The sequence below is a fragment of the Mizuhopecten yessoensis genome, unplaced genomic scaffold, assembly GCF_002113885.1.
Source record: "Mizuhopecten yessoensis strain PY_sf001 unplaced genomic scaffold, ASM211388v2 scaffold9035, whole genome shotgun sequence".
Lineage (NCBI taxonomy): Eukaryota > Metazoa > Mollusca > Bivalvia > Pectinida > Pectinidae > Mizuhopecten > Mizuhopecten yessoensis.
Genome location: NW_018407846.1, coordinates 95,779 through 119,584, shown reverse-complemented (window position 1 = coordinate 119,584; position 23,806 = coordinate 95,779). Strand labels below are relative to the sequence as shown.

At 36.8% G+C, this 23,806-nt stretch overlaps 1 protein-coding gene across 1 annotated transcript in view; it reads right to left on the bottom strand.

Annotated features, from left to right (window-relative positions):
- The window catches only part of LOC110457181 (angiotensin-converting enzyme-like), a 28,554-nt gene extending 8,359 nt beyond the window's left edge, over positions 1-20,195 (bottom strand). Inside the window, exons 1-9 of the mRNA XM_021508333.1 lie at positions 20,174-20,195; positions 19,394-19,584; positions 6,554-6,715; positions 5,167-5,257; positions 4,727-4,873; positions 3,211-3,402; positions 2,137-2,234; positions 1,455-1,624; positions 790-914 (exon numbers count right to left, since the gene is read on the bottom strand). Of these exons, the coding sequence (XP_021364008.1) occupies positions 790-914; positions 1,455-1,624; positions 2,137-2,234; positions 3,211-3,402; positions 4,727-4,873; positions 5,167-5,257; positions 6,554-6,715; positions 19,394-19,584; positions 20,174-20,195 (1,198 nt within the window). The remainder of the gene's footprint in view (positions 1-789; positions 915-1,454; positions 1,625-2,136; positions 2,235-3,210; positions 3,403-4,726; positions 4,874-5,166; positions 5,258-6,553; positions 6,716-19,393; positions 19,585-20,173) is intronic.
- Positions 20,196-23,806: the final 3,611 nt, after the last annotated feature.

Below are 23,806 nucleotides of genomic sequence, written 5' to 3'. Positions count from 1 at the left end.
ACGTCATTTGTTTGTGAGAGTAACGTCATCAATTTTTGAAAAAACGACATAATTTTCCTACACAAACCAATGACGTAACAATCAATACCTGCTCACAAGAGAAGATAACTCTGCAATACCCAAAGACGGAATAGCAGCTGTTAAGTGACGAATAGCAATATAGCCAAACGTGAGGTGGTGCTGCGGGTGTCACAATAGAAAAATAAAGGAAAAACAGAATAGAGAGAGATAATATCCTAACTATCGTAACTGGGTGCGTTATATACAGTAAAGCCACCGATGAGCCTTTATTAGATGTAATGGCACATAGAAAATTCAAGGTATAAAACGGAAAAGGTGGATTTATCTTTGTCTAGTTCCTCACTCTCGGCCAATGCCTACCCAGCATAACTCTTAGGTTCATCGAGATGCTAGAATCGGATTCCATAATGATGGCATTGAATGATATTCCTATCACATATACCACATTGTTTTGCCATAACTAATCATTAGGAATATCTACTTTCAACAAGACGTTGTGGAAATAAAATCATTTTGGTTGCTATCAAGTCGTATGATTATATTTTAGATATAAAGGCAAATTATGACTGTCTTATCTCATCTTATCCTTAAATCACGTGATACTCCACTAGGATGACTGTTCGTTGACATAAGAAGAATCAAATCTTAATGTTTTAGTTTGAAATTAATTTTAATTTGTAAGGAATTAGGCGTACAGAAAGCACATGTCAGACACCCCGTACGGATCAATTAGGTGTTTCATTGTGTTAACAGTAAGTGATAGTATACCTGGGTTGGCTCCATCCCGGAATGGCATGGACAGGTTCTCATAGGCCATCTGATAGTAGATGTGGCCCATCTCGTGGTGTACCGTGTACAGATCTACCATGGTGATGTCAGTACACATCTTTATCCTACGTAGGACGGAAATATTAATGATAGAGAAAGAGAAACTTTCGACAACAAAGTGTTGGAATGGAGAATCGACAAAAAGAGATGGTAAGGAAAAATGAAGTGGTGTCGGATTGGAATGTGGGGGACGGGGAGGGGGTTAGATCTGGAAGAAGGCAATAGACAATGTATGGATAGGAGTAAAGGCTGCGTGCGGGGGTAAGTGGGAATGAGAGTAAATTTTTTAGACGGATATGGAGGAAAGAGATATATTGAAGAAGTGGGGAACAATGGGTAAGACATGGAAAGGGATAGGTCTGATTATCGATACGGAAGGATTTGGAAAGGAATGATTCATGTTTCCATTTCCTGATACATATCAGCAAAAGCAAGAATGGAGGGATTCTTTATATTGTAAATAGTGTTTGTTAAGGTCTTTCCTGTAGTGATTGTATTTGTCTCTTATTATAACCATTTAGTTTCATGAATTCACTGCAATAACTGTTTTGTGACCTGTAATCAATGTTTGTGTCTAACCTTTAATCAAATTATATATGTCTCACCTGTAATCATAATTTTTTAGGAAATCCCATGCAGAGCCGTGGCAACTAACTTCTCGGTTATTTGGTCGCTCCAGCATGGAGTTTTTCCAAAAGCTATCCCGTAATTTTGGCAGTCCTAATGAAGTGAAGAATTCCTCAGTAATTGTGTACATCTTTTCCACTGTATAATTCTATAAAAGAACATCAAAAGTAGCTAATGATTATGTAAGCATTTCTTTTGCTATTTTTCTTGGAAACAAACTACTTTGTTTATGAAAAAATGTGTCTTATAAATTACTGTTAGGGTGAGGATATTCTAGGCGCTAATTGTAGCAAACTGATCGGTCGGCTGTGTACAACTTAGTTTGTACATAAAGGATTATACGGTCTCAAAATACATAACTGTTCTGCTTATCTTTCGTTTAGGACATATCAAGAGACCCGATCTGACTAATGTTATTATGGATTATGGCGTGATCACGATTTCATGTTATAAACATTCTGAAAAATAAAGGGAAAATTCATAGAGCAGTCAAATCAATTTTGGAAACTTTGCTACCAGAATGCGCATTTATTTATTCATTTTTAGTGACTGCTTATGAAAACACAGAAGTCTGCGATATATTGCGGAAATTCGTCTTTTCCCTAGTAAGTTTCAAATAGAATTCTACCATAAGCATCATTGTCTATAGGGTAAAGTTACCTGAGAGACCATTGCTTCAGTGACGTCGAATCTGGTCTTGTTCTTGAAGGGCTGCATGATGTCAAACAGGTTATCCCAACTCTGTCCCCACATATCACCTAAGTAAAGACATTTCATTTTATAAACGTTAAGCCAAATGAAAGAAGTGACCTAACGAGCATTGGTCGATTAGGAGATTAACACGAAACCATGCTAGTCGTATTGCATTTGCCACTTAACACTAATAAAATCTTCCCCTACCTTGAGGGTGTGACAGAGAAATTTCCAAACCGAGTGGTGATGATTTTTGTTTGTCTAACCCGAGGCTCTGCCGAGGGTTAGACAAGCAAAAAATCACCCCGAGGGTTGGAGATTTCTCTGTTATATCCTCAAGGTAGGGAATGATTGTTTTTTCCCATCATATTATTCCATGTTTGTAAACAAAACCACATGTGGGGTATGTATATCGTCATTCACTCTTGATGACGTCACAATTACCGATGAAGCATTTTAATGACGTCACAGTTGAACACGTGATAATCGGCACGAGGCTATCATTCCCCAGGGGGTTACAAGCTGATCTCTCCCGGCGACAACGGGAAAAACACCTCTGCTGTCTGAATGCAGTAATTCAATGTCTCCTGGTTTAGTTGAATTTGATTATGACCTTGATTGTCTATGGTTTTATGTCATTTAATGGACTAAATTTAATAGTCATTCAACTAATACTTTATACATGTACTTTAATCTGTATTACATGCCAAGAAGTGCAAATTGATAGGTTACTATCTGGTTTGTTATGTATATAAACATCACTAAAAGTATTTAAATAGATTGAATAACAGGGAGAAAACAAAATGTTAAGATCCACTAGCCCTTCATCAAGGTACTTTTGAAATAGTATTTTTCGAAAACAAAAACTTGTTTCCTGCCAATTGCGTTAATGTGAAATGATTATGTTTCGAATGTAGTTGTATCAGATTAATGTATACTGGTCCGACGGCCTAGTAGACACAAACCTTCACTTGTCCACAGACTAAAGCGTCTGGTCTCGGACCATCAGACTCAGGATTTAAGAATTTTCGCATAACGTACCGAGCAAGTGAGCAGGTATGTGTCCTGTAGCCGGGAACATGTGGCTAGGATATATTTCCTGGAGTTTTTCACGGACGTAGGTATGTAGCTCCAGGTATAAAGGTTTCAGTTGCTCCATAATGGCGATAACTTCCTCCTCGAAGCCCGCGGAGTCATATAAAGACAGCCAATACTCCGCATAGTTGTCGAAGTCTGAAGAAAAGAAAGAAACGATAATATTTACAGTTTCAAGTGTAATTGACTCAATAACCTTTTTTGAGGTCATTGCCTTTATTCTCGTGCGCGCAGTGATACATACACCGTGTAAATCTGTCTAAGTTACACTGTAACAACCCGGGGATACCAGATTTGTACAACCCATTTAGTGTATTCATGCAAAAGATACATTTTTGAAATTTATACATTCCGATGACGTCATGTTGTTTACAGCGCCCGATAATGACTGAGAGGACGGCTGGATTTTTTTTTTTACATGTTTGTGTTCATTTACATATGTTTACTTTGATGACATAGTGTAAACAATACCCAGAAATACAATATTAAATTCAATTTTGACAATAACGTTCGATATACGGCAATTTTGCCGTAATATTTTCAACTGCTTCGCCTATTATTCAATTTACCCGAGTTCCATTGTAGTTAGCAACCGATAACCTAAAACTATATATAAAATAGAAAAGTAATCCTGAAACAGTCAGATCTGTTTCAGAACTAGTTTTCAAAGATTAGAAGGGAAAAACCATAATGAACACATTCACAGCATACAAACACCTGTTCTAATGAACAACTTCTTATGTCATTTGTTTGATTTATTTTGTATTGATTTATTTTTTATTGTTGTTGTTAATTTAGGCTAACTGTTATAGTAATCATACCTTTTATATTAGTACGTGTGTACATACTATTCGCTAATTTCTAATTTACATATTAAGCTCGAATGGCGCAGGTCAGGAAATGGCGCCACGTCTTTTGAATGTTACTGACTTCACTAGTCCAAGGCAGAGTGCCCAAGATGTTTAGGGGGAAACCCCACATAAAACTATTCTAAAATAGTCGGTTTTTTTGTAGTTTTAGCTTATATAAATTAGGGAAGGGATTACCGTACTCGATCTGTTTTGAAATTTGCGTCTGTATACTTTGTATATTGTGATTGGAGTCGCCAATAAAACTTCATTTCGACAGTATCTTTACGATATTGGTTTGTGTGTGATGTAACTGGTAACAGCTGTGATCATTTAGGTACAAGCCATGCAGGTTTTTGTGGTGGAGAAAAACCGGAGTACCCGGAGAAAATCCTCCAACCTGTGGCCAGTGTGGTGGAGGGCTAGTGATCATAAAGTAGCCAAACACCACTAAGCCATCGAGGCTCTAAATAGGACATACCGCCACGAATCGCAAAATACAGTGTACAGTAATGTCATCTTACCGGAAAAACTATGTGAAATTTAATCCTACTATGTCTATTGACAAGGCATGTTGGTGTATCCACAGTGTATGTCATATAGTGTAACCTTACCCCCTATTGACCTAATAGCATGGTTGCTGAGGTTGACGAACTGTTCGTATTCTTCCCTCATCTTCTTCCCAGTGACATCCCGCCAGCCTTTCCATGCCTGCAGCAGCTCGTTATAATCTTTAGAATTTGCAAGCAGGCGTGTTAAATCTGTAACGAAAAGTTAAAACGCATTTTCATTTAAATTGAGACTGATTGAAAATAGTTCAAGGTACATGTTGCGGATTTAAAACATTACAATTTTAATCAAACTTCGTTCCTAGAGATTCGGAACCCACCCACCCCATTCTCCCAAACCGGGCCTCTACTCTTTTCCTTATTAATGATTTTTTTTTTTTAAACTTTAAAGCTCCATTGTATTTAAAATTGCGCCAGATGCAAACGTTACTTCAAATTAATATCTTCCCCTCCCCCTCCCTCTCCCTTTCTGGATGTTTTCTTACCGGGTTCAAGTGCCAAGCAGTTTTCTGTAGACTTGTAGCAGACTTTTCCTGTGCTGTAAGTTTTCTCCATGTCAGACTGTATCTTAATGATCTGAAAATAAATAGAAATAAAAATACATTTTAGACTATCTGTCTCACATAAAGTATAAAATAATGAAACTGATATCCAGTTTAATATTTGGCCGTTCCATTACTAAGATGCAGTGCACCGCATCACAAAAACGCTTGCACATGTATACTAGACAAATAAGTAACGTCAATACTCTGAAGTAGGAAGGGAATGCGTTGCCAAAAAGAAAGGAAAAAACCGGAAACTATGTGCTCCAGAAGAGCACCCCTTTCTTGAACTGCATGTGGCATCCGGCCAAGCTCCAGAAAAGTTGAAGCATTTCTTGAACCGCATCTAGCATCCCGTCAAGCCCCAGAAGGGCACGCGTTTCCTGAACTGCATGTGGTATCCAGTCCAGTTATGCCACTAGATCTGTGTGACATGTGGTACCCAGTCCAGTTATGTTAGGTCTGCGTGACATGTGGTACCCAGTCCAGTTACGTTAGGTCTGCGTGACATGTGGTACACAGTCCAGTTATGTTAGGTCTGCGTGACATGTAGTACCCAGTCCAGTTACGTTAGGTCTGCGTGACATGTGGTTTCCAGTCCAGTTATGTTAGGTCTGCGTGACAGTAATGGCTAACAATAGAGCGATCATATCATCCATTACGCAGACACACTGACATCACATAGATGTAAATCAAACAAGCCATGACAATGTGAAGTTCAAGTATCTTCTTTGTAGATTTAAACACCGAGCTCTTTAGTGGTATCATAAGTTCCTAGTGATCGGTTCGTCTATAAAGAAACCCGTAATACTTCGAACAGGCAGTAAGAAAGATTTATATACTCTTTACTTACCTGGATGTAGCTCTCAGGGGCGGATCCAGGATTTCCTAAAAGGGGGGNTATTAATTTTCAGATCATCTATAACGAGCGGTCAATAATATAATTATGCAACTTATGCTAGTATATTTCCGCCGAGCGTTGCAAGTTGCAACTTGGGGTTTTGCGGAGGTGGTAAAATAAAAAACACACTTTAGGGTCAAGATACAAAGTAGACGAGCGTAGCGATGCCAACAAATATTGTTTTAATAAAGAAAATATAGTAAAAACATCAGATAGCGGAAACCCACAATATTTGCTAGGATGCCGTATGGGATGTGTGGGGCGTAGCCCCAGATTTTTTTTATACAAGCTCCGTGAATTATTTGATGCATTTTAAAATGTTAATATGTTCCCATTCCCGGCCGATCAGACCATTTCGGGCCGGCCGGGTGTGCCTCCCCCCTAAATCCGCGCCTGGCTATAAACGCCCTGCAATTATACAAGTGTAACCTGTTTCAATAGGTCCTCGTCCCTGCAAGCACTGAGCCCAATATTCGTGATGAGTCGGAACTGTCTTCGTAAAGAACTGTCGGTGAAGTTTCTCCAGGCAAATGTGTTGGCTTCTTCAGACATGTTTTTCTGGAATTTGGATACCTCTAAATAGTTTTCCAACTGAAATGAAAATGGATGATATTCATATCATAAATGATTATTTCGAATTACGTATGTGGTTTCGATCTGTGTACCGGTATAATTAAAAATTTGAAAATCCGTTGAAAACGAGATAAAGACAAGTAATTTCAAAAGTCCAGGATATTGTTCAAGAATATCAGTCAAATTCAGACCTAGGGTCTAATTTGTCAAATATGTTTTTAAATGCTGTCAAAACAACTTTGATAATGAAAATGTAAACTTGAATAATTTTACAACAATAATGAAACAAGTTATTTTAACTTATACTAATCACTCTTGTTAGCCCGGATGTACCAGAGTTCTCGAAAAAAACCGTGGTCGGGCCGGAACCCCTTACATTTTTACGTCCGATTGGGGAATCGAACCTAAGCAACTTTGATAATATAACATTATACATGTACTGTAAATGTTTTAGAAAGTATGGTTACATTGATGGAATGCTCCAAGGTATCTCAACTACGATTCAAAGACTTGAATAATCCTCAAACGTCTAGGGCTTATACTTTCACACGTTCTCTGCACAAAAGAAATCCTTAAACTTCGAGGGTGAGACTTTTACAAGAAGCTCAACATGTTTTGTGTCCGACCCCTGTGCTTGGAGCTAGGGTAAAATCGGGGTTTTTTTCCACGCATATAGCAAGACGGCGATGAATCCAAGGAAGATCACCCAGATAGCGGACTGTATTTTTATTGTTGACTTTTATTTTATGCTCCATCTCGTTTTAGAAATTCGGGGGTTTCGCTCTCATCGTACATATCATTCACACCTTGCCGTTTGATTAGTTCCATTTATACAAAAATAACCTATCGCTCGGCTGATACCTGTGTGTTGAAGATTGTATACAGGGCAAAATGTGTGTGTGTGGGATTCGTTTTATCTCTCACAAAATCAAAACCAAAGATATTTAAGTTATGATGTATTCCGTAACATCCGCAATGTGGCGCGTACTGTTTGCAAGACATATTCCAAGGGGGTAGAGAAAATACGTAGAGAAAGCTAGATAAAACATCAGTTTTACGAGTCGCTTCCCTTTGTGCTTCTACACAAGAATTTAGGTCTATATCCCGAACCTCCTACCTCCGCGTGATTATGGTCCAACCACAGGTGCACGCAACTACTATTAATATTGATCTTGTTTTAGGCTTTCAGTCGCTAGGTACGTAACTTATTTTAGGCTTTGAGTCGCTGGGTACGTTATATAATGTACCCAGCGACTGAAAACCTAAAACAAGATCCATATTAATAGTAGTTGCGTGCCTCTGTGGTCCGATCAATGAGGATGTCGGGAAAAGGTGTGTCCTCAAATTATGCCAAACTTCCTTCATCCTCATTTGTTGGATAATAATCACGTGAAGGTTGGTAATTTGTTCTAGAAACATCAGTGTCAAAGATATTTACTTTATGAAGTTACTTCAGTTATGACGTTACAATGGTGCTCTGTGCCAAATGCCGCAGTATTCTCTCCTATACAATTAAGGAGTATGTACATATTGTTATAATGACTGAGAAAGTGATATTAATCTCGAGCTCGTGCCGGTGAATAACACTATCTCATGTCTATAGAACTGCATATTCACCTCAATAAAAGTCCATAATTAATAAATATTACTTTCTGATATCTTGATCAGAAAAAGCTACAGATCTAGCTTTCACCAGAATTGAGAAAAGAATGTTATTATAGATAATACGTGTCATAAGTAACATCTACAATATATATATAATACGTGTCATCAGTAACAGCTACAATATATAGATAATACATGGCATAAGTAACATCTCCAATATAAAGATAATACGGGTCATAAGTAACAACTACAGTACTACAATATATAGATACTACGTGTCATAAGTAACGTCTACAATATATAGATACTACGTGTCATAAGTAACGTCTCCAATATATAGATAATGTGTGTCATCAGTAACAGCTACAATATATAGATACTACGTGTCATAAGTAACATCTACATTATATAGATAATACGTGGCATAAGTAACAACTACAGTACTACAATATATAGATATTACGTGTCATAAGTAACGTCTCCAATATATAGATAATGTGTGTCATCAGTAACATCTCCAATATAAAGATAATACGGGTCATAAGTAACAACTAAAATATATAGATAATACATGGCATAAGTAACATCTCCAATATATTGATAATACGTGTCATAAATAACATCTCCAATATATTGATAATACGTGGCATAAGTAACAACTACAATATATACATAATACGTGTCATAAGAAACATATACAATATATAGATAATGTGTGTCATAAGTAACATCTACAATATAAAGATAATACGTGTCATAAATAACATCTCCAAAATATAGAGAATGCGTGTCATAAGTAACATCTCCAATATCTAGATAATACGTGTCATCAGTAACATCTACAATATAAAGATAATACGGGTCATAAGTAACAACTAAAATATATAGATAATACGTGACATAAGTAACATCTCCAATATATAGATAATACGTGACATAAGTAACATCTCCAATATATTGATAATACGTGTCATAAATAACATCTCCAATATATATATAATACAAGTAACATCTACAATATATATATGATACGTGTCATAAGTAAAATCTCCAATATATAGATCATACGTGTCATAAGTAAAATCTCCAATATATAGATCATACGTGTCATAAGTAAAATCTCCAATATATAGATAATACGTGTCATAAGTAACATCTCCAATATATAGAAAATACGTGTCATAAGTAACAACTACAATATATTGATAATACGTGTCATAAGTAACAACTACAATATATAGATACTACGTGTCATAAGTAACATCTACAATATATAGATAATACATGTCATAAGTAACAACTACAATATATAGATAATACGTGTCATAAGTAACATTTCCAATATATAAATACTACGTGTCATCAGTAACATCTACAATATATAGATAATACGTGTCATAAGTAACAACTACAATATATAGATAATACGTGTCATAAGTAACATCTACAATATATAGATAATACGTGTCATAAGTAACGTCTCCAATATATAGATAATACGTGCCATAAGTAACAACTACAATATATAGATAATACGTGTCATAAGTAACATCTACAATATATATATATAATACGTGTCATCAGTAACAGCTCCAATATATAGATAATACCTGTCATAAGTAACATCTCCAATATATAGATAATACATGTCATAAGTAACGTCTCCAATATATAGATAATACGTGTCATAAGTAACATCTCCAATATATAGATAATACGTGTCATAAGTAACAACTACAGTATATAGATAATACGTGTCATAAGTAACAACTATAATATATAGATACTACGTGTCATAAGTAACAACTACAATATATAGATAAAACGTGTCATAAGTAACGTCTGCATCACATACATTTACAGGGTCTACGTGTCCGGACAATTAGTTTATATTATGCAGATTATTGGACTTTCCAGTAAGTTTGTGTCCTTCACTGCTCAGTTCTGATTGCAAAATGGTAATTTTAATCAACAATTTTTCAACGGGAAAATGTTTGTCTATGTTTGCTTTTGTTTATATATGCGTAAGATGGCACTTTATTCGGAACTAGACAAACCATTTTCACATGCTCAAAATCGTTTTACGTCGTTAAATGTAAAAAAAAAAAAAAACTTCTGAAGTTTTGATCACGCGTGCATGCTTTTACATGACTTTAATTGAGGATTGTATGAGTAAATCTCATGCAACCACTTACTATCTTTTTCATTAGTGATCGCTTCAATACTTCTAGCATTGTTGTTGCTCTGATCCTCCAGCTGTTCCGCTGACTGTTATCTTTTACTGTGTAGTTTACTATTCCACGAAACGTCTGTTTTTATATGATTTCGTTGATTGGATACAATTGGAATTGTAATACAATTCGAGAATAGTCTCAGTAGGGCACTGCGCTACACACGACCAGAAACATTCATCAAGTACTTCACGAACTATTGGGAAAAAACAGATGGTTGCAAATGTCGTGACTTTAATTTCAACATTCTTTAAGACATTACTTAGTTACAAAAAAAAAATCACGCAAAATCAGGGAGACTAATGTAAATGCACTAAAAAGAAAACTGATGTCAGCATATGTAATGTTTCAAAACGAGTATCATGCTGAAGGCATTGCTAAACTGTTGTTGTAAACCAAAGCCGTGATTTATTTTTACAGCTTGGGCCTCTCCTGTATATCAGATGACAACAGCACATTAGCTCAAGCAGTAAGAGCCCCTTATCTGAAGAACCTGTCACCGTCAAGGAACGAAGCACGGGGCGGACATTATCAAAACTGCCATTTGTTAAAGGCGAAAACGATGAATGTGTTATCATATGCTACGCAAGACATTACCAAATCATTCGTTCGTGTAATGAAGAAGATTGCGAGTTTTTAGCTAGCGAGGCTAAAGATAGCGGTCACTATGTGCCTAATCTTGTTTGATACGACACAGATATTCTCCGTAGTGTTTTCAATCGCGCTACGCTTATACATTGTGTAAGTGCGAATCGAACGCAAGCACCAAAATATGGCAGTATGTAAAATGTGAACTGTTTTACTTCTTACCCACACTCGCTGTGATGCACTACTTGCCGTTATTAGCGTAATTTTGACCTTCCTAATGCATTTGTACACATTTTGTAAAAACAAGAAGATGTAAGGACCAGTCAGAAATTCAAAATCTTGACCTTCCGAACTTTTGACGGACGCTCCATCGCTATAATGTATATATAATCACCAGATTTCGACTCGATCAGATCCGCTACACGCTTCACCCCGAAAACAAATCTTTAATCATTTTCCCTGAATACATGCCCGCTATGTTAGATCTCCATTCGACATATGTACAGGCAATTGCTGGAACTGTCCTACAAACAGTATCAGTAAGGGAAACAGTTGTCATAGAAGTCTGACGTGCTAGATAACTCCACACCCTTTTTTTTAGCTCATCTGGTCAAAAAAGGATCATGCTGTGGCACGGTATCGTCCATCCTTCAACTTTTTCGTAAAACCGCTAATAATCCTGAACTGCTAAGTGGATTTTGACCAAATTTGGTTGGATCTCCATTAGAGCAAAGGGACTCAATGTTGTATGCATGGAAGGTGTGGCCTCCCTGGGATTTAAGGGGCGGGGAAATTCATTCTTAAAAAGTCCTTTTCCCTCATTACGAATGAAGAGAATGTTTGCCAAATTTTGTTGCGAGCACCCTAGGTAAAAATGGACTCCTCTAGGGGCAGAGTCATGTGGGCCAAATGAGGGAAACAGAGGTTAAATTTTATTTCTTTTTCCTTCTAAACGAAAGGAAACATTTTAAGTAAACTAGGTTTGGAACATCCTTGAGTAAAAGGGACTCAATTTTGTATAAATTAAGGAGTTCCCCACCTCTGTGGGGCAAAAGGGCGGGCATAGTAGTGAAAATAGAGGTCACCTTCCAAAATTCTTCTCTTCCTGTTCGAATGGAGGAATCTTAACCAGATTTGTTCTTAATCATTCTTGGGCAAAGGGTACTCAATTTGCATAAACGGATGGTGTGGCCTCCTTGGCCAAAGGTACAGGCGCCCAATAGGGGAAATAAAGATAACTCTTAATATTCTTCTCTTTGGTTACAGAAGAAGGTTTTAAACTAAATATTCAAAATCCTGCTTCGTTTATTCTAAAGACGTTTGGTCTAGAGCAAACTTGGGCAAAAAGGACTTAATTTTGTACATGTATAAACGTAGGCTGTGGCCCATTTTGATTTAGGGCTCAAAGAGATGGCATACATTTAAACGCGCCCGTACTGTATACAGTAATGGGAGAGTATAAGTTATTCCTGTCAACAGTAACACAGAGTAATGCTGCAAACCATAAATTCCAGTGACAAAACCAAACATTACTGGATTAATCATTTTAATCATTTTATCATTAATTGCTATCCATCACGTATTGTTATTGTGTATACTTGGTTAACAATCTCCAGATGTAATGTGTGTTTCCATTTTTTCTGTATATTCCATATTTTACAGTGTTCCAATTACAGGTACAATGTACCCATAATCAACCAACAGACTTATGATTTACAGGTCGTCCCGACCCTCTTCACCAGTATTCAACTACATCTAAGTGCCACTTCTATACTTGTGCAACTTTTTGTATGCACGGTATAATAAATGATCTTTCTTAAATCAGCTGAATCTTTTTTTCTGAAACATGCATACTATTTGAAAAGAAGTGCAAAACAAATATTCATATATATAATAATTATTTAATGTATATCTGCATAACTGATTGTTACCATATGACCTTTAACTAAATACATGTAATACATTGTGTAATGCGTGTGATGCACGTTACACCGGTATGTACAAAATACACAGTACACGTATAATAGTAAGTTACACCGGTCCGTACGAAATACACAGCACACGTATAATAGTAAGTTACACCGGTGCGTACGAAATACACATTGCACGTATAATAATAAGTTACACCGGTACGTACGAAATACACAGTACACGTACATATAAAATAGTAAGTTACACCGGTACGTACGAAATAAACATTGCACGTATAATAGTAAGTTACACCTGTGTGTACGAAATACACATTGCACGTATAATAGTAAGTTACACCAGTACGTACATCATACACATTGCACGTATAATAGTAAGTTACACCGGTGTGTACGAAATACACACTGCACGTATAATAGTAAGTTACACCAGTACGTACAAAATAAACATTGCACGTATAATAGTAAGTTACACCGGTACGTACGAAATAAACATTGCACGTATATTAGTAAGTTACACCGGTGTGTACGAAATACACATTGCACGTATAATAGTAAGTTACACCAGTACGTACAAAATGCACATTGCACGTATAATAGTAAGTTACACCAGTGTGTACGAAATACAAATTGCACGTATAATAGTAAGTTACACCAGTACGTACAAAATACACATTGCACGTATAATAGTAAGTTACACCAGTACGTACAAAATACACATTGCACGTATAATAGTAAGTTACACCGGTACGTACAAAATACACATTGCACGTATAATAGTAAGTTACACCGGTACGTACGAAATACACATTGCACGTATAATAGTAAGTTACACCGGTACGTACAAAATACACATTGCACGTATAATAGTAAGTTACACCGGTACGTACAAAATACACATTGCACGTATAATAGTAAGTTACACCGGTACGTACAAAATACACATTGCACGTATAATAGTAAGTTACACCGGTACGTACAAAATACACATTGCACGTATAATAGTAAGTTACACCGGTACGTACAAAATACACATTGCACGTATAATAGTAAGTTACACCGGTACGTACAAAATACACATTGCACGTATAATAGTAAGTTACACCGGTACGTACAAAATACACATTGCACGTATAATAGTAAGTTACACCGGTACGTACAAAATACACATTGCACGTATAATAGTAAGTTACACCGGTACGTACAAAATACACATTGCACGTATAATAGTAAGTTACACCAGTACGTACAAAATACACATTGCACGTATAATAGTAAGTTACACCGGTACGTACAAAATACACATTGCACGTATAATAGTAAGTTACACCGGTACGTACAAAATACACATTGCACGTATAATAGTAAGTTACACCAGTACGTACAAAATACACATTGCACGTATAATAGTAAGTTACACCGGTACGTACAAAATACACATTGCACGTATAATAGTAAGTTACACCAGTACGTACAAAATACACATTGCACGTATAATAGTAAGTTACACCGGTACGTACAAAATACACATTGCACGTATAATAGTAAGTTACACCAGTACGTACAAAATACACATTGCACGTATAATAGTAAGTTACACCGGTACGTACAAAATACACATTGCACGTATAATAGTAAGTTACACCAGTACGTACAAAATACACATTGCACGTATAATAGTAAGTTACACCGGTACGTACAAAATACACATTGCACGTATAATAGTAAGTTACACCGGTACGTACAAAATACACATTGCACGTATAATAGTAAGTTACACCAGTACGTACAAAATACACATTGCACGTATAATAGTAAGTTACACCGGTACGTACAAAATACACATTGCACGTATAATAGTAAGTTACACCGGTACGTACAAAATACACATTGCACGTATAATAGTAAGTTACACCAGTACGTACAAAATACACATTGCACGTATAATAGTAAGTTACACCGGTACGTACAAAATACACATTGCACGTATAATAGTAAGTTACACCGGTACGTACAAAATACACATTGCACGTATAATAGTAAGTTACACCAGTACGTACAAAATACACATTGCACGTATAATAGTAAGTTACACCGGTACGTACAAAATACACATTGCACGTATAATAGTAAGTTACACCAGTACGTACAAAATACACATTGCACGTATAATAGTAAGTTACACCGGTACGTACAAAATACACATTGCACGTATAATAGTAAGTTACACCGGTACGTACGAAATACACATTGCACGTATAATAGTAAGTTACACCAGTACGTACAAAATACACATTGCACGTATAATAGTAAGTTACACCGGTACGTACAAAATACACATTGCACGTATAATAGTAAGTTACACCGGTACGTACAAAATACACATTGCACGTATAATAGTAAGTTACACCGGTACGTACGAAATACACATTGCACGTATAATAGTAAGTTACACCGGTACGTACAAAATACACATTGCACGTATAATAGTAAGTTACACCGGTACGTACAAAATACACATTGCACGTATAATAGTAAGTTACACCAGTACGTACAAAATACACATTGCACGTATAATAGTAAGTTACACCGGTACGTACAAAATACACATTGCACGTATAATAGTAAGTTACACCGGTACGTACAAAATACACATTGCACGTATAATAGTAAGTTACACCAGTACGTACAAAATACACATTGCACGTATAATAGTAAGTTACACCGGTACGTACAAAATACACATTGCACGTATAATAGTAAGTTACACCAGTACGTACAAAATACACATTGCACGTATAATAGTAAGTTACACCGGTACGTACAAAATACACATTGCACGTATAATAGTAAGTTACACCAGTACGTACAAAATACACATTGCACGTATAATAGTAAGTTACACCGGTACGTACAAAATACACATTGCACGTATAATAGTAAGTTACACCAGTACGTACAAAATACACATTGCACGTATAATAGTAAGTTACACCGGTACGTACAAAATACACATTGCACGTATAATAGTAAGTTACACCAGTACGTACAAAATACACATTGCACGTATAATAGTAAGTTACACCGGTACGTACAAAATACACATTGCACGTATAATAGTAAGTTACACCAGTACGTACAAAATACACATTGCACGTATAATAGTAAGTTACACCGGTACGTACAAAATACACATTGCACGTATAATAGTAAGTTACACCAGTACGTACAAAATACACATTGCACGTATAATAGTAAGTTACACCGGTACGTACAAAATACACATTGCACGTATAATAGTAAGTTACACCAGTACGTACAAAATACACATTGCACGTATAATAGTAAGTTACACCGGTACGTACAAAATACACATTGCACGTATAATAGTAAGTTACACCGGTACGTACGAAATACACATTACACGTATAATAGTAAGTTACACCGGTACGTACAAAATACACATTACACGTATAATAGTAAGTTACACCGGTACGTACAAAATACACATTGCACGTATAATAGTAAGTTACACCGGTACGTACAAAATACACATTGCACGTATAATAGTAAGTTACACCGGTACGTACAAAATACACATTGCACGTATAATAGTAAGTTACACCGGTACGTACAAAATACACATTGCACGTATAATAGTAAGTTACACCGGTACGTACAAAATACACATTGCACGTATAATAGTAAGTTACACCAGTACGTACAAAATACACATTGCACGTATAATAGTAAGTTACACCGGTACGTACAAAATACACATTGCACGTATAATAGTAAGTTACACCGGTACGTACGAAATACACATTGCACGTATAATAGTAAGTTACACCGGTACGTACAAAATACACATTACACGTATAATAGTAAGTTACACCGGTACGTACGAAATACACATTGCACGTATAATAGTAAGTTACACCGGTACGTACGAAATACACATTGCACGTATAATAGTAAGTTACACCGGTACGTACGAAATACACATTGCACGTATAATAGTAAGTTACACCAGTACGTACAAAATACACATTGCACGTATAATAGTAAGTTACACCGGTACGTACGAAATACACATTGCACGTATAATAGTAAGTTACACCGGTACGTACGAAATACACATTGCACGTATAATAGTAAGTTACACCGGTACGTACGAAATACACATTGCACGTATAATAGTAAGTTACACCGGTACGTACGAAATACACATTGCACGTATAATAGTAAGTTACACCGGTACGTACGAAATACACATTGCACGTATAATAGTAAGTTACACCGGTACGTACGAAATACACATTGCACGTATAATAGTAAGTTACACCGGTACGTACGAAATACACATTGCACGTATAATAGTAAGTTACACCGGTACGTACGAAATACACAGTGCACGTACATTTAAAATAGTAAGTTACACCGGTACGTACGAAATATACATTGCACGTATAATATTAGTTACACGGATTTTTGGCAAGGTATACGGGATGGTATGACCCGAAAGGGTTTCGTATTTCCTGAGGCCGATAGGCCGAAGGAAATACGAAATCCCGTAGGGTCATACCATCCCTTATACCCTGCCAAAAATCCGTGTAACGAATTTATTCCCTCTTTGAGTCTTTTATATTGGTTTTGTACGGTTCTCCGTCAACTTTTCAGTTGTCAAGATGAAAATGGCACAGTACCTCATTTAGTTTCGTTTTATCAAATTCCTCGAACTGTTCTTCCTGATTCTTTTCTTTCAAATACGTCCTCAGCATGTTTGCCACTCGTCTGTTCGACTTTTGTGTGTTTTGTGGCACATAGTTTGCCCTTTTGGCGAGTATTTCCTCATCAGTATGCGAAGCGAAACGTTTTGCCATTTTGTAAACAGCGCCGGAAGCAGACGACGAATGCGAGTTGTCTCCCGTTGCCCGGCCGCAAGATACAAAGACACGTGACCCTTGTAAAATCACGTGATTCCACCGTATTACTGCTGAGAATCACGTGACATGACCGTATATCCCCTGAGATTTTCGTATACCCTCTGAGATTGACAAATGCGGTTTTGGTACACTGTAGTTTGTAACCAATCAGATTCCTAGATTTTTCTCAAAGGGGAAATAATAGTAAGTTACACCGGTACGTACGAAGTATACGTTACAGAATACCTTACACGTGTACGTACCATATATACATGCACATTGTACAATTCGTCACACCCGAAACTAATTACACGTTACACCTCTACGGATTACTCTGCATATTGCATCGGTACTTAAGGATGATACGTTACACGTGTACGTAAGATTTATACGCCATAACTGTACAAATGAATTATACGTTACACTTGTACGTACGAATATAAGTTACACCCGTACATAGGAATTATACTTTACACCTGTAAGTACAAATTCTAATTAACACCTGTACGTACTCATTTTACTTAACACCTATACGTATACATTATACTTTACACTTGTACGTGCGAAGTATACGTTACATATGTCGCACACATAATACAGTATACACGTATCTGTATGTAAGAAATATCCCCTTTCTGTACGTACTAGTATGTTACACCTGTTCGTATACATTATAGATTTGAACGGTACTCTTTTGCGTACGTATTATGCGTTACAACTGTTGCACGAATTATGCATTATTTATGTACGCAAGAAAAATATTATCTATATGTACTTACAAATTATACGATCATGCGTAACACCTGTATCACGAATTTTACATTCTATCTACACTCAAGAAATATACTCTATCTGTGCGTACGAATTTTATGTTACATCTTTACGTACATAATATACATTTTATGCTACACCTGTAGGTTCGAAAACATGTTACACCTGAATATACGAATTATATGTACATTGTATATGTATGTAACGACGAGTTCACCCTGATTGTGTGTTTGATATATGATACCTGTATTTACATATTATTCTTGATATATGAATTACATGTTCATATCTTTTATAACATTTATTTGTAATTATTAACACAAAATACTTGTACAGTGTATTACATCTTTTAGGTAATATCTTCAGGTAAAATAAGCAATGTGGTACACAGAATATCTGTATGTACAGATGTACATATTATGGATGACACGTGTTGCATCAAACATGTATGATGTATATCATATAATATCATACAATGTACTGTACATTAAACCTGCATGTACGTACTAAACATGGTACAGGTATGTACAGTACAGATTATACATATATACATTATACCTATAGGACAAACGATCATGCGCTATACTTACATTGTGTAAGTATTATTTCACCCGTTTGATTATAATGGGTACCGATATTGATACTTACCGTTAGTTTCTGGTTATATACTGTTATATTTGTGCTGTAGTTCCAGCTGATGACTGAACTCTCATAGAAAATGTCCGTGGCATCCCGATTGTATTGATCGAGCCATGCACGTGCAGCCTCCTCGTCTGTAATTTTGTCACCAATATCACTTTGGTGTTTAGTGACGTTGCCACAAACAGTTGATATAAACCCTATCATAAGGAACATATACCTTAATACATCCATATTAAAATTTGGAATGTGACGTATAGACGAACACAGGTGAAAGAATGTATGTGAAGTCTATATCAAAATCACTTTTTCCGGGGAATAGCCTTCTTAACATCCATCCATTGATTATTCAATTATTCATAAGTAAAACATGTTCTCACACACTGGCAAAACGGTTAAGTTTTTCAGACCGTATTTCTTTTACCGTTTCCGTGAAATGTATTATGTTGAGCTCTGTCACTAGCGCCAGGTGGCCAATGTCAAAAAACGAAATTTCTCCGTTCGGGGTTTTACTAGTAAACCGTCATAGACATTCTATTATAATCCGGAAGACTGCTCCTGTGCGTTATTCACTCATTTCACCTGGTAAACCGAATCTAGCTTGTTCAATGATGATGTTACATCAATCCAATGACGATCGAACTATGTTTTTTTATGTTGTGGTCATGTGCGTGACATATTGTTCTAAAGAAATCTCTGGTACACAAAGTGATATAGAATCAAAGCAGCATTAATCCAACACCGAGAAGTTTCAATAATATTTTTTACGATTTCATTTTAAGCACTCACAGTAATCCAATTTTGATATCATTCTCGATGCTCCTTTTGTAACAGATGAATATTTCATTAGGAAAATGAATTCAGCATCCGTTCCGGATGTTGTGTACGTATTCACAGTGTATGCGGTCCAGAACAATTGCTTGTAATCATACTCGGTAGTGGTATGAATAAAAATACCGCGGTGAGAGCGGAGTCGGGTGTAGCTAGCAGCGAACATAGATATGAAGGAACGTTTCTCGTTCTGGCGTGTGTACCTACTCTTCCTTTACATTCCATTCATACATAAGCACGTTGTCCGTACGCCATCGAAATGAGTGAGTTTGTGAACTCGTATTGATCCCGTTCTAATATTGACAAAACACTTGAACTTAAAAACAGTTTGCCTGAATTTTGAATACATATCTCATTGTTAAGCCGAGTTCAAAGTTAGTTTTAATCGCGTAAATGCAGAGTAACAATTTATATAATCAAGGTGTCCCTACGCTGGGAGCTGTACGTAGTAAACCATTTTATATTAGTCTTGATATTGCTGGTGTCCAATAGATCAATCTTCATCAATACGTTGCATTGTCTGATAGTTCTGATTTCGATTAACTGATTGTCCGAAGGTTCAACGTGGTTCGGAGCTGCTTTCTCGAATGTAGCGGAACTGATCTTCATCGAGAGCAGAATTGTCTTTTGGTTATAATGTTAGATACGAGTTCGTCTGATCAAAAAATTGTTCTACAGTAATTCAAAGACCCGTCCTTCTATTTCAAGAACAAAATACCCTCATATTTCTCTTTATTTCCTTATCGTTTCGTAATACTTTAAGAAAATGGAAAAGATAATAACAAATTCAATTATTTTCTGAATTGTAAACAATGCTAAGATTTACAAGGGATTACTTTTATCTACAATGTATCATTTAAGCACTAGCCTGTTCTCAGCTATACGATTCATCGTAATCCAACCGGAAGTAAAGTAATCCTACCGGAAGTACCGTAATATTATAGGAAGCCACGATCAGATAGCTTGTTTACATATTTTTTAAGGTGCTGAGCCCAGTTCGCGCAACCTTTGACATTTTTTTTCCTTTCCTCTCTTTGGCACTCTTTTTTCCCCCGACAGGAACCGATCCAGGAATTGGATTTTAAAATAGGTGTAAGGATTTTGAAGATGCGGGGGGATTTTTTACTTGCCAAGGTCATTTGACAATTAAGAGGGGGAGGGGGATAGAGAGAGAGGAGGNATATCTGCGCCTGTATTATACTATTAGAACATTGTTATCAGTTCGTCCTTACTTTCCAGTACTTCTAACACAGATGTGTTTGTTCAACTGTTTTATTTCAAACATTGTTTACTCGATCGTTCACGGAGTAACTTGACAGAAATCACACCCACCCGCCCCCTTTCCCTCGGACATTCCGTTATCACCTACTAATTACATCGCAGCAGTGTATACAGACTGTCAACGTTAAAGGTCGAGGTTATAACCAGATCAAGAGCCAGGATGTCGTATTAGTGGAAGCGCAAAGTTAAACCTCACACTTCTCCTATATATCGAGACAATAGTACGAAAATAAAAACAGAACGTGTTCGTGAAAACCGATATTTTGAACATATTATGAGGATAGGGGGTGGGGGTGGAGGGTGNCATACCAGATGGGAATTCAGATTCAAGATCGCGCAATATTGTCATTTTCAAGTTAACTTTGTGTTTGTGTACTTCTTGTTAATCTTTTTACGGTATAATTGAAGTTTTAATAGAAACACATCCTCTTTCTCATTGCAAACTATTCTTTTACCGGGACCAGAGGTTTCATACTTACGTAAACAGCTGTAGCGTTATGTTATAGTCTACCAATAGAAATCTCAATCAGTCCCTTGGCTCAGGTTTGTTATCGCGTGAAACGCATACCCCTTATATATAAACCATGATTCGTTTGATGTACTTCAAAGTTCGCGGTGAAGTACGATCGCTGCACGAGTAACACTGATTAAACTGGACAAACGAAAGGGTCGAGGAGAAGCCAGCTCTTAGTGAACAGACATCGACGGCATATTCTGCGGTAAATAAAATCATGTTCCTCTAAAACAAATATCAAACCAGTGTCTGCAGATATTCACTGATTTCCAATATTGTATGTTTGATAATCACAAAAACATTTTTTTTCGATGTTTTATACTGCTTCTTTGAAGTTGAATATACATAACCCAAGCATGCACTTCCAATGATTAGTCAGTAGGCGCGTCAATTAAGTGGGTTAGTCCTTAGGTAGGGGGAGTGCGAGAGGTTATTCGACTCAGCTTTATGAGAAAAGACAGGAGCATCTTACATGGGTTATTAGTGAAGCTTTGAAGCTAATTGGAATTACCACACTGTAACCATTTTTCACATTGATGATACAACAATGATGGTTTTGCATAAAGAATTATTTTATCCGATGTTGGGTACCGAGACACAATATCCTTGCAGGGTTTTCATGGAGAAAAAGAACTTGTATAAACTAGGGATTGATTTGATGTCGAACTAATAGAAAGTACTGATCACTTTATGAACTCTGGGATATTTAATGTAATTACAAAAGTATGAGTCTAGAGTCTAGAGTTCGGATGGTCCCGGGTTCGGATCTCGCATTGGCCGTGCATTTTCCCGCTCCAATACAAAATTGGCGAGCTTGCCAACCCTTGTTTTAAGTACATTTACTTCGTGGATTCCTGGCAAATGGATACCCAAACATGATTTGTTTCTTTGAGGGTGAAGACTTAAAAGGAGGGAGGAATGTAGCAGAACTGGACTGGATCGATCTCCGGCGACCAGATAAAGCGTCCGTCAAGAGGTCGGAGAGTCCCTGGTTCGAATCCCGGTCTGTCCGTGCATTTTCCCGCTCCTATAACAAATATACTGTATGTCTACAACAAATCGTAGCTTGGCACTTATGTAACTTGCGTCAACACAAATTCTGCATCGAAATAGTTTATATAGATGCCAACTAATACCAAACAAAGTGCCGTCATTATTCGGCATCCCTTGCTTCAAAGGTACATTCCAAACAAAACAAAAACAAGAGCAAGATAAAGGGAAACCAGGGTTTGGTTTGGGTTGTTTGTGTTGTACGTCTTATTAACAGCTATCGTCATTTAAGGACGTGCCAGGTTTTGGTGGTGGTGGAAAGTCTGAGTTACCGGAGAAAAGCCACTGACCTACGTACGCGTGGACTTAGGGGCGAACCCGCGGACCAAGCCTAAACCACTTGGCCACCGCGGCCTCTAACCATGATGGAACCAGGAAACCAGGGTCACTTAGCGTCAGTTATCGCAGTTCCGTCATTCTTTGGCATCCAGTTCCATTAATAGTGGGCGCTGATAACAGTTTGGTCAATTCTGTGCGCTTATATTCAATTTGCTGCTTCGATAAATCACCTTTGCAACGAAGAATATGCTGTATAAATCCAAGTTTTTACATGTACCATACCAATACAGAATTTTAAAGTTATGGCAAAAAAAGCTGTTTGACCTATCAAAAGAATCCGTGTAACACGCACACGAAACCAGTCTTCAAGTTGAGAGCATATGTTAAATATCCTTCACCATAAGTTTCCCATCGTCAACAATATTGTATCAGGATGTCATGATCAATCTGAAAGCATCCGATAAATA